Source organism: Cupressus sempervirens, chromosome 8 (assembly GCF_028749045.1).
Source record: "Cupressus sempervirens isolate cs-2001-9-10 chromosome 8, ASM2874904v1, whole genome shotgun sequence".
Classification (NCBI taxonomy): Eukaryota; Viridiplantae; Streptophyta; class Pinopsida; order Cupressales; family Cupressaceae; genus Cupressus; species Cupressus sempervirens.
In genome coordinates this window covers 664,267,920-664,283,223 of record NC_143125.1, presented here as the reverse complement: position 1 = coordinate 664,283,223, position 15,304 = coordinate 664,267,920, and the positions used below count along the sequence as shown (strand labels likewise).

The window sequence follows — 15,304 nt, the reverse complement described above, 5'->3', positions numbered from 1 at the left end:
GGAAACAATTGGTAAGATCAAGAGTCACAAGGTTTACAATGATTTTCTTAATGTTGCAAAGCATTCTTGGTTCATTGACAGCTTTAGAGTAAATGTTTGTGAGCCAAGCATGGCTAGACTCAAGTTATTCAAAGAAGGATGAAGGAGAGGGTATTACATGCATTACCAACAACCTATTTGCACAGAGCTACAAAAATTGTGAAGGTAACTTCAAAACATGAATACTTAATATTTTTTTGTATTCAAGCCTTTCATTATTAATATGTAATATCACTTTTTTTCTTTTGTATTTTTCATTTGATTAGAGTTCTCCACTTGGTAGATGGAGATCAAACCCCAATGGGGTATCTTTATGAGCCCATGGATAAGGTAGAGGAATCTTTCAAAAATTACTACAAGGGCAGCCTCAAATTCGATTCCATATGGAAAACTATTGGTAGGTGGGCTGTGGAACAACACAACTCATTCATACATCAAGATACTTCCTCAACCCTCTTTTTCCTCTCTGATTCCTACTTGGATAACTAATGGAGAGGTCATGGAGGATGATCTCATTACATGCACTCGATGGATGACACCCAAACTTGGGGTGAGAGAACTTGTCATGAACCCCCCCCAAAATGGTTGAAATATAATGATAATATAATTTCATCATTAACATATAAATAATAACTATTCAAATTATATGTGTGTGTGTGTGTGTATTATCCTAATAGGGACACAAAATTATCAAATAATATTGAATCAATAAACTAAAGGGTGTAATCAAATTCATCAACATATATATATATATATATATATATATATAACATTCAATATTCTATTCAAACCAATCTCTATATTAATTTATAGTGATATTCTATATATATAAGCACTTCAATAGATATATTAAATGATAACAATTACATTATATTATAAAAATAATAATTCAAATACAATACTAAACTCATATCATATCCTCAATCTCATCATTATAATAACAATAAGAAAGCTAATTAAGTCGGCCAATTTGGAGGGGTGCCACGTCGTATGAAACATTTCCATCCCTTGCATTGTATTAGATTAGATATAAATAACAACGTGATGGGGGGAAAGGGAGACATAGGAGAAGTCTTCCATGAAACACTGAATGGCGAAAAGAAGGAAAGACTGCACATGATATCCGAGGCAATGAACATTGGATTAGAGAAGCTTGTAGATTAATAAGGAGTTTTGCAACGAAAAGGCCATAGCGGATAGGAAAGCTTTAGAAAGAAATTCAAAAAGGTGGGAAGAAATATACAGAGGGAAAAAAAACCACCATTAATTATCATCTAAGATCTAATTCGCAAATGACAGTATAAACCTTGGAAATAGTGAGATGGCCCGATGCACAAAAATATCAGAAGCATTAATAAACAAGACCATCAAAAAAGGAAGGACCAAAATACAAGCATCATAGGGAACTTCCATTAAAGATTAAATAAGCAAATAAATATTTAAGCCTCCAAGCCTTAGAAGGACACCGAAAAAAACATTAAAAGATTAAGGGAAACTAAGGAGATAGCGGGCAAGATAGTAACAAGAGAATAAATAATAATGATCTAACTTCAGATACATTAAATACACTCAAAAAGGGGACACATGAGTATTAAAAAAGAATGTGAATCAGATTCTAAGAAGTACATAGAAGTTAAACATGGTAAAGGCGGAAATTATAGAGGACTACATGCATAGGAGTTTTTAGATATGAGAGGAATATTTAAGGTGCCTAAAAAAGTAAGCAAGTAAAAAGGGGTTGATTAGGGTCCATTGTGTATAAGAGGAGTATCTAAGTAAGTAGCAAGTGGAAGTATAAGGCAAGGGGAAATTAATAGGGAGAAAAGTTGAAAACTAAAGCATGTTAATTCAAGTTATCATATTATAAGGACAGATCTATAATAGTAAACACGTGTTTCTTGATATACAAAATAATTATTTTTCATGCATGTATATTATTCAAACTTGTATATTTTCAAAGTGAACATGGACTTCATATATTTTTTAGTGTAATATATATTCAAGATCATTTGGGAATTTGAAGCTATTAAAGAATACACCAAAAGGGGTCATCACAAAACTCCTTGTGACCGACTTGGAAATTTACCAAGAAGCAAGGAGTAAGTTATTCTCTTCAGAGTTGGTCAAGAGAACCACTCAAATCCCAAGTATAATATTGGGATTATGAAGTCTTTCATATGCATGATAAGTAGATAAGATAAACTATTAATGTCCAACAAGAAATCACCAAAAGGGTCTAAGGGACTGAAAGTTACAACAATAACACAGAAGCAAAGGGGACGCCAAATGATGCCTGAGGAAAGAGCTAACAACCAAAACCAAAGAGTCAAGAGAGGCACTACCCAAAGACCAAGAGCAGTGGAGAACAGCCAACGACAATCAATTGGCAAGCGAGACAAGATCTGAAACTGAGACTATCTCCGAGTACCACAATGGGTGGAGGGTTGATGCCTATGCGTATGACTTTTGCGAGGTCTCGTAGATCTAGTATGATCAGGAGTAGGTTGGCCTAGTGAATGCTTGGTGCCTCCGACCATGTCTCGAGGGGGGAGGGGGGGGACTAAAGCTACAAAGTGTGATCCCAAAGATACATGGCCTCATGGAGATAAAGCACCAGGCACTGCTAGTCAATGTATCTAAAGAAAGAAGCTAAGGACTGGAAGTTACTAAAGAGACAATGGAACCTCCCTTGAATCTCATAATAGATGGGGCAATGGAATAAAAAGTGTAGCTCTGTCTCGATCGACCCTATGTTACAAAGCTGGCAAATCCTGTTACCACGGTTAACTTGGTGATTGGTTTGGATGTGAAGCCAATGGGAACCCACCCTAAAGGAGGCCAAGGGGATACACAAAGCATGAGTCTAACGCCGCTCAATGTACGAAGGACACACAATGATCCCATCCTAAAGGTCAATGTAGTGCTCAGTATAAAAGGCCATCATAGGACGAAGTCCTCCTAGAAGATTGACCCAGGTCGTGTGGATATATCTCCAGTAAATGTCCATCCAAATGTGCCTGTTCAACTTTGACAAGGTAGGGAGGAGATGAGTAAGTGCATCCAGCAAGTACGAGAATGGAGAGAGATGGTTGATCTCAAAGCCAATAGAACCAAGAAGAGCAGAGACTTGGGCATACCAACAATGGGCTCAACCAATGGGATTGGTCACTGCGATCAACTTTGAGAATTGATATGCTAAGTAACAATATTTGTTTCGACCCTCATCAAAGTCAACAAACCCCGAAAGTTGGTGAAGGAACTAGGTCAGGTCGAAGATGGTCTCGAGCATGAGGGGGTGAGCACCAAACTCCACCAAAATGATGCTAGTAGGGGTAGTTTGATGGTCTCTGATAATGCATCAAAAGAGGAGGGTCTGAACATGCTCAATAGACACCTTGTCAAAAGCAAGGAGGGAGGGGCCCCAAACCACAAAGCCATATAAAATAGTCGATATGGTTAAAGAATCCATGAGGGACATCTTGGACCTAGTGCCCTAAAAGTGGTGTCAGAAGCATTGTCGCTCAAGCAAAGCAAGGAAGCCCAAGCCTTTGCTCACCCACAGCCACATGGCTGGTTTCATACTAAAACAAGGTCCAAAAAATCGAACGCCCCAATAGGTGTATGTAGATGAATTCTCTATCTCCTTTCCTTGAAAGAAGAAGTGTAGATGAGAGATCTTCAAACAATTAAAGACCATAACCCGAATCTTAGCCAGGTTAACCGTAAGCTATCTCAAGTCACAAAAGGTAGCAAGACCAATCAAAATGCAGTAGAGGCCATCAAGCAAGGAGGCCAGAAGGACCATGTCATTAACAAAATAAGGTTGGATACGAGGACCTAGTATAGATAGCAGTCATCATTGGGGAGCAAGAAGTCCCTACGGAAAGCCTCGAGCTCATTAATGTAGATGCCAAATAAAGTGGGCGAAGTGAGCATCCTACTTAACCTTGATAGTACTCATAATAGGTTTCGAGAAACCATGAGGAATTCTAAACCAGCCAACTCACTCATATAATCTCATAAATAGCAGTCAAGAGAATCTCAAGAATCCTAAAGTCTCTAAAATAAGGTTGCCTGAGGAACAGAGTCAAAGGCCTTGTGAAAGTCCACAAAGAAGCAATACACTTTCTTTGAACGGTGTCGAGCCTTCTCAATGATAGCACAAGTGTCAAGATGTCATCCACAACCGAAAGTTTGTCCCGAAACCAGCCTAACTACTAGCCTCACAGATGTTGGTGAAGGTAAAGAGATGATAACAAGAAGTGGGGGTGGGGTAGATGGGGGGTTGGTCAGGGATGTCGTAGAGGGTGGAGGTGTGAGAGGCAAGTGTACAAAAATCCAAGTTGAAGGGGGCGGGGGGTGACAGGGTAAAGGGTATGCCAAAAGAGTTGGGGGGAAAACAAGAGGGAGGCGCAAAGAAACCTACACTTTCTTATGGTGAAGAGGGCAGTGATAGGAGAGCCTCAACTAGGGAAACAAAGGGGCCTGGGAGGAGAAGCATTGTGAACCAAGCGGTGGAAGGACTTGCAATCTTCGTTGAACCACTGGTTCAAAGGGCAAGCTCGCAAGAGGTGGGGGTTGTTGGAGAAGGAGGTGATGAGGTGGGGAAAGGAGAAGGCGACAAACTCCAGAATGGTAGTTGGCAGAGGCACAAGAGTTGTCTGTGGAGAGAAACTATGGAAAGGACCGCCTGAGGTGGTAGGTGAAAAGATCACAGTCACCCTCGACAAAGTAAAAAACAGTGCGTGGGAGGCAGTGCCAAGGAAGAGGCATGGCAGAGGCGAGGGGAGGTGTTGAGGGTAAGGCAGAGAAGGAAGTGGTTGGCTAGGGGAAGATAGGAGATGGAGAAGCAGCTAACCAAGTGGATGAACGAGGTGCAAGAGAGGGCGTGGTCCACCACACTCGCACTACCACAATGGAACCAAAAGGAGAAGAGATCGGATCAAGGAAAGCAAGAGAGCACGCTTAGAATCACCTAGTCCAAAGACTCACATAACTATAGCAAGTGACAACCATATTGAGTTAGCAGGCCATCACTATCGTCGAAGAGGTGCTATAAACCAAAAGAATCAAGATTTGACTCAATAGTACAAAATGAATCAATCATCGGTCATGAAGGGGGGTTTGTAAGTCTCCAGTCCGGGCATTGAAGTCCCCTAGAATAATATTGTCGCCCACAGCCAAGAACTTGTTGATACAATCTTGCAAGTCAACATAGGGGTCCCCCTCCTCGGAGTTGTGGATAGTATAAGGCGAAGTGGCTGGTGAAAAATAGAAAACTACAATGAAGATGTCCCTGGTAGAAGAGTCCTCTACCCTAAGGAAAATCCACAAGAATCTAACAAAGTTGTCGGAGTATATAATAGAAGTTACACTAAGAAGGTGATCCCTAACGAGAAAAGAAACCCCAACAAACTACCTGACCCCTCCCAAAAACCTCGCCTCATCTCTGAAAGTGGACAGCCACTAAAAAACCTAGGATACTGAGAAGAGGACAGATAAGACTCATGAATCTCGGTAACCAAAACAACATTGGCGGAACCAATAACATCCTAAAAGAGGCCCGACAAGGACTATAGCATACCATTGTCGTTCCAACAATGGACAAGCAGGGATCCGCAAGGTGTCCCCTACTAGCCCAATTGCCATCGTAGACATCATTTGACCCTGGAGGCCACTCTCAACTCTCATCTAGGGGGAAGGAGAATTGCGAATGACAACTCTAAGGTTTTGGATGACAATCCACTTACCGACCCGCCTCACCTCAGCAACTAGACCTTGTGAATTTTTCAACTCTGACACCTATGATTTAGTAAGATCAAATTTAAAATATGTTATCACTACGTTTCTAGCTCTTCCATATTTTATTCTGCAGCTGCTTGGGGGTGAAATTGGGGTGAAAATACCCCAAATCTCGAAAAAAAATCCCTTCAAAGCTTATGCTAGCCTTGTAGCTCATCTAGTTGCGAGTGCAATTAGAAATGTTTGAAGGTCATCCACATGAAGAAGAGAAATAAGTCAGCTTAGAAACCCCTCAATGACCTTGTTTTTGTACAATATAATCTTTGATTGTGCACGAGGTAGAGGAAACACCAACTGGTCCAATTGATTTGGATGACATATATATCCTTGCAGTGATTGGGCATCAAACAAGAAGCCTCCATTATTTACACAAGACGAGATCTATGAATTAGAGAGGCAAGCTATGGAGGACAGGGGTGGATTGGATTTTCATCGAACGATGTTGAGGATGAGGATGAGGTTGAGGATGATGAATAGTTGACAGTGGCAGCAGCATCTACATCCAGCATGGACGTTCAGATATAACCAGGTATGTCAAGCGAGGAGGTGTAACCACAATTTTTACTAGAGTTGTTAAGGGGAAGATAAAATTTGTTTTGATGTTGTATTTACTTATAGTTTATTAACTTCAAAGCTTCTGATTTTGACTGTGTTTAGCTTTGATGCAAAAAAGATAAATGCAATCAAATCTAGAAGCTTTGAAGTTATTAATCGATGGATTGTGGAAAAACAAAGAATCTTACTTATAGTTTTACAAACACAATTTACCAGTTTCATTTTACTTCCAATTATCAAGTTACCAACCATCAACAATCCACATAAGAATGCCTTTTTGTATCCAATTTGCATTGAAATCAGCCAAATATATCTAGACTAAATCAAATAATCACCAAGTTCAGACCCAAGTAAATTTATTTGTTTTTATATTTATAAAATTAGGGCTGGCCGACCTAGCCAAATTAGGGACATCACCTGGGCATCTATGCATGTCTGCGGTTTGTTTTCCGGAGGATCTGGTAGCTGCTTCTAGTTGTTATTTTATCAGCACTAGGCATCTATGTTTACCTTTTGTAATACTGTTCCTTCTGACTATCGACTATTTTCTAACTGGCTTTTAAATCATATGGGTGAGGGCCCAAATATAACCCTCTTTAAGATATTAAAAAAATATGTGGATAGCTGTGACCGACTGTTGTACATTTCATAGCTTTAATCTATATGTTTGTCTTCAACATCGATTTAAAAGACCCTCCATTGCCTCCAATGATACAAGGATCTGTGATAGCTATAACTACTTGCATATTACTAGTAAAGAAGGACATTCCCATTTTTCAGATAAGAATGTAATGTTGTCTCCTATAGATGAGTGTAGCTGTATTGTAGGCATCACCCAACCTGAGTTCCTAAAACATACATAAAATAAGTATAATAATGTAGAATTAAACACCTAGAAATTATGTGTCTATAGATTGACACAAATGCATAAATAGTCTCACAATGACAAATTTTGAAATAGTTAAGCATTGCTCACATGTTCATCATGTTGAGGTTAGGTGTCATCCACCTCGTTTTAATATTGTTAATATTTATTCTAATTTATTTTAATTATGCACACACATATTAATGGGAATCCATAATCCCAATTGATCTGCCAAGGTTTGCCACATGTAAAAATATTAAATTCTACAAGTAGATTTCCACAATCCATAAATAATGACAGATAATTTCTGGGATTTTGATTGTGTGTGAATTGTTTACATCAACGTTTCGAATCACACTCCGTGATCCATCATCAGGATTTTTCTTTCAGTTTTTCTCATCCTGATGATGGATCACAGAGTGTGATTCAAAACGTTGATGTTAAAAATTCACACACAATCTAATCCCAGAAAATATCTCTCATGAAAATTCTAATTTGTATTTGGCAAGTTGCTAGTACTACGTAGTGTCATTGAAGTCATAGATGCAGCTTTGATGATTATAAAGTGTGAAAACATTCCTTTGCAAAAAGAACATGAAAAGAGAATGTTCAATGTGGACAAGAAAATCAATAAAGTTCTTTGGCTAACACATGAGACCATTGTGCTAAGAAAATGGATATGTTGAAGATTTATGTTTGATTTGGGTAAAGAATCTCCCCATGGTTTTCACTCATGGTAATTTAAAATATTGTTGGTTTCCAGTTTTGAACTTGTCTATAGATTAGATCTATGCGTTGATGGTAGAAAGCATGAGGCTTACATGTAATGTGGGGTTATAATGCTGGATTTCCAGCATAATGATCTCGTTGCTTTTGGTTGTGGCATTGTAGGATGGCCTTGAATGTATGTAATGCAGAGTCATGCTCCTGGATTTCCACTGTAATGATCTTGTGTTGCTTGTGGTTGTGACATTGTAGTATGGTCATGGATGCAAGGCTAAGCTGTTGCCGATTTGTTCAAATTGTATCCAGATGGAGAGCATATGTTTAAGGCATGGGTTGGAAGCGGATCAACTCCATGAAGCCAATGGTTTAAGCTCTCCTTGTACTCCTGATAGAGCACTAATACTCTGAATGTATTGGAACTACTTTTTGTCATAATAATAGCGTGTTCATGGAGATTGAGTTTTCCCTAAAAAGGCTTCCAAAATATATCTTATGATGTGTTTTTATGTTGTTTTAAGTTCAGATCCATAAAGCTTTTGCATTGCTTCTCTCCTGGGATTAATGTAAGAAGTGCTTAGTTTGCCTTTGCAAGCTTGGTTTCCTTTCATTTGGTACTAGAGCTTACTTTCAAGTTTCGAATGCAAGTGAAGATAGGGGAAAAGTGGCTGGCATATGATGTCAAAGCGATGGTTTTTGACTAAGGAGAGTTTTCTCTTTTGTGATATTAGAACTGGTTTTCCTCTAGCAACATGCCCTCCGTTATCCACATAAGCATGGATTAGTGCTTGATTGCTGAGCCTTATCAACTCAAAATCAAAAAAGACATTTACTCTGTGAAAACCACAGGATGCTGCACATTGTAATTGTATTACTGAAGTAGGAAATGCCAAAAACTATCTTAGAAATTGCTGTGCTTCTTCCAACACTCCACTTGAATACTCTTTAAAAGATATAATGCCAAAAGTGATAGATGCAGAAATATTTCACGTAGCTTGAACAATGTCAAGAATGAACTCTACAGGGCATCTATCACCTTTTTCTAGTCACTAAAAACACAAAAAACTTTTGAATGTGATGCTGACACTTAATGTACTGCAGGCATCAGTACCTCATGTAATACCATATTTGCAAGAGTCTAAGCTCATCAAATATATGTAGCAACAGTTGAGATTTTATTCCTTCAACAGACTGCATAGAAAAGGAAAAACTTGGAACTTGTTTATCTAAGCTTTAAACCGTAGAATGAATACCTCAAGAAAGAGCATTCTGAGATATGCAGTGCTTTATTTCTTTACAAAAGAAAAGAGCTGAGGTTAGATAGATGTCAAACCTGGTGGTAGAGCTCGCCTATATAGTTGCAAAGCTGGCTCCAAAACATTACTAACCCACGCGAGCTGGGAGGACCAGTTATTTTTAGTTGAACCCTCTGTATTACCACCTAACTCATGATTGGATATTTCATTCAAAGAGGACATTCTTTCACTCAATTCCGGTGGCATGATGTCATGAGCTTTGTTACCTTCATCTTGCACCTTGTCACAAGCCATTTTTTCTGCTTCAGATTGTTGCCAACGAGAATGAGAAAAAATGGCTTGAACAGATCTGCCACATGCTTCAAGCTGGTTTCTAAGATTGGTCAAGCTATTGTCTGCACAATTCAATCACTATTACCAATTTGCGAAAATAAAAAGTAGTGCAAGTGAAACAACATAAAATAAATGCACAGAAACTTGTGTTCGCTACTCAACCTTCTATTGAGAAAACAGCCTATTTGTTTTACAAAAATTTAGTGTAATGCTTGTTTTCTACACTTAAATAGGTCATTGCATCAGTCTACATTGCAGAAACAAAACAAATATAGCCATGCTGTTCAAGGAAGGAGAAACCTCAAAACATGAAAATAAAATGTGGCATGGAAAGGTAAGGAACCTCAGAATCAATGGGAAACGATCTTAGAAATGCAGGGAACATCTGGAAATGATATTAAAAATTTAAAGAATATTCTGGAAAGATTTGTTACAATATGAAATGTTCTGGAAATTTCTCAAAGATGACTAGTAATGTTTTGGACTTTGCTGGAAAAGTTTGCAAACATTTTAATCCCACCTGTATAAATTTTTAACTTCTTAACTTTTTCTCAAAGAAGATGTTTTGAAAACTTGTTTTCAAGTTTCCATCCCACATAAAACAGCTACTGAAATTCAGCGGGAAAAAATCCTTTTTCAATCTGATTTCCATTTCTAGTACATTTGCAAAAACAAGCACGTTCCATTATGTTCAAGAATTTCAAACGCTAAAATATTGCAAATCAACTTTGATTGGGCTAATGCAGCGCCTAACATTGAAATAAAAATGTAGGCTTTTTGGAAATTGGTACCACATAAAATTAACCAGAGTAGGGAGCCTAACTGTAAAATTATTGCAACAAATCCATAATGGGTAAATTATCTAATTGTGAAATATCATAAAAATAATAGACAAAATATTGGGAGGTGTCAAGAGACAAAGAAATAGAAGAATATCACCATATAAAACACATACAAAATGAACTAAAGTGATTGATAAGAGTGGGAGCTATTGCTTCCATCTATCCACCTTTAATAGGTGACATAAAGGTAAGCCAACCAACTATAGTTTTAGCCCCGATTTAATAAACAAGTTACACGTGTGCCGATTAATACTTTTAGGTTCATTAACTCATCCAAGAGATACAAATAACCTAATGGTGTACCATAAGTAGGTTTTCCACTTTCACATCCCTCCTAAAAGGCAAAAACACATTTAAGGCATCTTAATCCATACATATGATTGCATCAGTTTGTAGGGTTTCCAAATGAGGTATAATTATTTTCCTCTCATCATAAACATCAGACATGTGACCAATACATTCATGCAGCCGCCCAAATGATGAAAAAATCATGTTCAGTTACAAATGTGACGCAAGAGCTAGTGGTTGGAATGGACCCAAGGAAACAATCACCAACCAACCTTGCTAGAGTTACCCACGGAAGCCAACACAAACATGAAAGAAACACCAATTTATATTAAATCCAATGCAGATATGCTGAGACAATCTTCTTTACATGTGCCAGGCATAAGGCCTACATGGTTGCAGCCATATACAATCAAATTACAATCGGGCTTACAGAGCCAAATTCACATTATCTTTCTTCTACTAAATTGGATACTACCTACTCTAATCCTACATCTCAAATATTTAGCTATCAAGACCATAAGTCGGCCTGCCAGATACAATTATTAAAAAAATATAGGTCCTGCCCAAAAGGGAAATCAGTGACCACAAAATTAAGCAAATTAACATCCACTGGATCAAAGATAGGTCTGCACGCAATCCAATAAGAGATCTCCAAGACTGCGGAAAGCCTTGATATCAGAGAAACCTCACAGAAGCAAATAACCACAGGTTACTCAACATGCCAGGAAATGAACACACTACAAAAGAGAAGGACAACTCTTCGGCGAGATCAAATGAAGTTTCACGAACACAAGAGAGTGATCCACAATAGGTCATCATCAAGTAAGCAACTATGTGGAAAGAAATAACGCAAACAGAAAAGGCCATTCCTCGAACAGCAATTGGGAACAATAAACAGGAAATATTTTTGGTTGATGAAAGATTGCCACAGAACCTGACATGCTTCTACATCAAAATGTCAAGAAAAGTGACTTTTAGTATTCCAATTTACAATTGTCTTTTGTTTTGCTACTCTTATTTGTTTTCCCATAGAAATGTAAGTATTAATATGCCCTTTGTAACTACGAAACAAACATCCCAAGGGAAGACTTTGTTTTGGTGAAAAAATAATGAATAAATGAAACGAACAAACAATCATTTAAAGCAATACAAAGACTATGTTTATATAATGAAACAATCATAAATTAGAAACTATCTAATATTTAGATAAGTTACTTGATATTGACCATTAAATAATAAATAATAAAAATACTATTCTAATACCCTCCCTTAATTGTCAGTCTATCAACTACACCAAGCTACCCCCTAAATTTTACAAACTTGTCTGGGCTCAGAGACTTTTGGTGAGAATATTTGTCGTCTAATTTGATGCCAAAACATACAATAACTAAATTGATTTGTCTTCAACTAGCTTCCGAATGAGGTGACAATGAAGTTCGATGTGTTTGGTTCACTCGTGCAAGATTGGATGGTTGGCCAATTTGAGCACCCCTGGTTTGTCAGAATAAACAGGAATAGGATCTGCTCAAGAAATTTGCATGTCTGAAAGTGTCCTCCAAAGCCAAGCTACCTCACAAGTTGCCTTAATTGTTCCTCGATACTCAGCTTGTGTTAAGGAAAGAACCAATCTATTGCTTCTTGCTAGTCCATATGACTGTACCAGATCCCAACAGAAAATTCCCAATCTAAGTCTATAAAACTGGTAAGTTAAGAATCGTGACTCTACTATATAGATGACCCAAGTTAGAAATGCTCTTCACATAACACAACACATTCTTCACTGCTACCTAATGATTAACCCCAGGGGCTTCCGTGAAGCATGAAATGTATCTTGCTACAAAACTGAGGTCAAGCCTAGTAGCAATAAGGTGGATGAGACAGCCCACCAATTGCCTAAATGTTGATTCATTCAACATAGGTGAATATGATTTAGCTATCAACTTCAACCCGTTCTCCATAGGTGTGGATGCAGATTTGTAATCTTGCATCTGAAACTTGTCCAACAAACTATGGGCATACTTAGACTAAGATAATAAAATACTACTTCTATCTGCCAAGCTTCAACACCTGCACAATAGTATAGAAGTCCCAAGTCTATCATGTCAAATGATTGACACAAATTCTATTTGATCTGATCGATCAAAAGTTTTGACCTACCAATGATAATCAGGTCATCAACATAGACAAAAAGAAGAACATCAATGCCAATGTTTTGACAAACAAATTAGAATCAAATGGACTCCTATGAAAGCTATTATCTATAAGACACTTGCCAATTTTGATGTACCAAGCCTAAGGAGCATGTTTCGGGCCATAAAGTGTTTTTGCCAATATATACACCCGATATTCTTTTCCAACAACTTTGAAACCAAGAGGTTGAATCATGTAAACTTCTTCTTGCAACTCACCATTGAGAAAGGCACTCTTAACATCCATCTAATTGACTTCCCAACCAAACTGAGCTGCTAAGACAAGGACCGGACATGTGGTACTCATTTTGGTTGTAGGAGCAAAAGTTTCCTCATCCTCAATGCCTTCTTTATGTGAGAACCCCCAGCAACAAGACAAACTTTGTACTTGTCAAGGGTCCAAACAACTTTGTACTTGACTTTATACATCTATTTGCAGCTAATGGGCTTCTTCCCTGAAGGAAGATTAAAAAGAACCCAAGTGCTATTCTTCAGAAAACTATGATGTTCAGCCTCCATAGTCTTTTCCCACTTAGGGATCCCTTTAGCCTCAATATATGTTTGAGGCTCAAAAGTACTATGTGTAATTTCCCCTTCTCCGCGCTAGCCCTTATTGGCACCTTGTTGGTCTATCTCCCGATCCGGATAGGCTAACAGCATTGATCGTGAGGATGCCAGCCAGTCACTGGAGTTTATTTGGTTTCATTGGGAAAATATTTAAGTGGAGGAGCTTTTCTATAGTGAAGTCACTTTATTTTATAAAGTGGATTTATTAAGTTACTTTATGACTTCAAGTCATTTTATAACCAAAGTAACTTAAGTGACTAGAAGAAGAAAATGGCTTTTATCCTACATTGCTTAGTTGTTTGTACTTTCCCTCATATCAAGGTTATAAAAGCAATGAGCTCCTTGGGATTGTCACCATGAAAATATACCATTATATTGTTTACGAAAATCGGTTGCTTGAATGTGACTGATTATCTTAAGGACAAAACCCCTTAAGAAGTTGGGAGACTTAAGGAGACTGGACATAGCCCAATAGCTCTCGGAAGTGTGTACACAGGTTCAAGCATGAAGTTGCAGTATAAGACCTTGTGCATCAAATCAGAAGTAAGTGTTATCAATAGAACTAGTTGTGAGTTCTCTTTATCCTAACTGGAAATCCGTATTAGCATCCTCCTACGCATTTAGAATATAAGGGAGTGTGTGTGATATCGGTTGTGGTGTTGGTTCCCAAAACCGCAGATTGAAATCCTACGAGCCTTGCCTGCTCGATGCTGGGATATCCAACTGGTTAAGGCCAACTTGACGGGATTGATCGATGAGATCTAAATCCCCTGCGCTTCCGGCTCTGCAAGACCGAGGCGGGTGTACCTAATCCTGGACGAAATGCTTAGATCCACGATGCTCAAAGCAAATCAGTTAGAATGCGAATACAACAAAAGCTTTCAAAATGGCAAGAATTATTGAAAACTTCAAACTTGTGATTTATGAATTGAGAGCGAAGGTAAATGATTGAAATAGTGTTAAAAATAAATATAGATTAATGCAACAGTTGAATATATTTATTCTTCAAAGGTAAGAAATGAAACATTTGCCAGCGTGTGGATTATGAATTAAGAATAAAAGACCAGTGCCTAATTAAATGGGCAATAGAGTCAACATTATTAGTTGAAACGTACAACTTTATAAAGTTTAATATATTTTAACTATAAACAAATTTAATAATTCGGATGCGACGAATCAATTATATAAAAGCAATTTAAATTAGTCTAAAATGCACTTTAACTGCTGTGGAGACAAATTAGACATAAATACGGAAACAATAAAATATTTCACAATATTTACGTATATCAAATTTAAAATGCAATGACGATCCAATCCACTTATCCGAATATTAAAATATTTATAGAAAATAATAAAAATGTTTATAAAGGACACAACTTAATAATAATTTAAAACTCTAATGCAAATAAAATAAATACTTCTTACTGATCCGGAAATAAAATCGTACTGGAGACATTCCTATAGGTGATCTATCCAATATAATTCGACTCCGGAATCGCACAAGAATTTATTCCATAATTCACCATCCAGAAGCTTAGTTCAAAAGGTCATTTCCTTTGCCAATTAAAAGAATATAATATATCATCGCAAGGCAGAAATTTTAAAGTATGAATGATAATAACGTCATCAGTCTCTCTTATTTATAAAAGGGCAAGCGATGTTGGTTGCTTTCCAAGCATCACGCCCTTCCATAACAAATAACTAAACATTAGATATTAACATAATTTTACTAAAATTATTGATATCCGGATAATCTAATCTCCTATTTATCCTTCAGCGATGATTAAGATCAATCTTGAAAGGTTCATTCAAAATAAAATATATTTCTGCCTCCATATCTGCACA

The 15,304-nt window shown here is 37.5% G+C and overlaps 1 protein-coding gene across 1 annotated transcript in view; it reads right to left on the bottom strand.

The window, feature by feature from the left end:
- The window catches only part of LOC149544207 (alpha/beta-Hydrolases superfamily protein), a 170,371-nt gene that overhangs the window by 136,201 nt on the left and 18,866 nt on the right, over positions 1 to 15,304 (bottom strand). Inside the window, exon 2 of the mRNA XM_089798721.1 lies at positions 9,318 to 9,635. Within this exon, the coding sequence (XP_089654847.1) occupies positions 9,318 to 9,635 (318 nt within the window). The remainder of the gene's footprint in view (positions 1 to 9,317; positions 9,636 to 15,304) is intronic.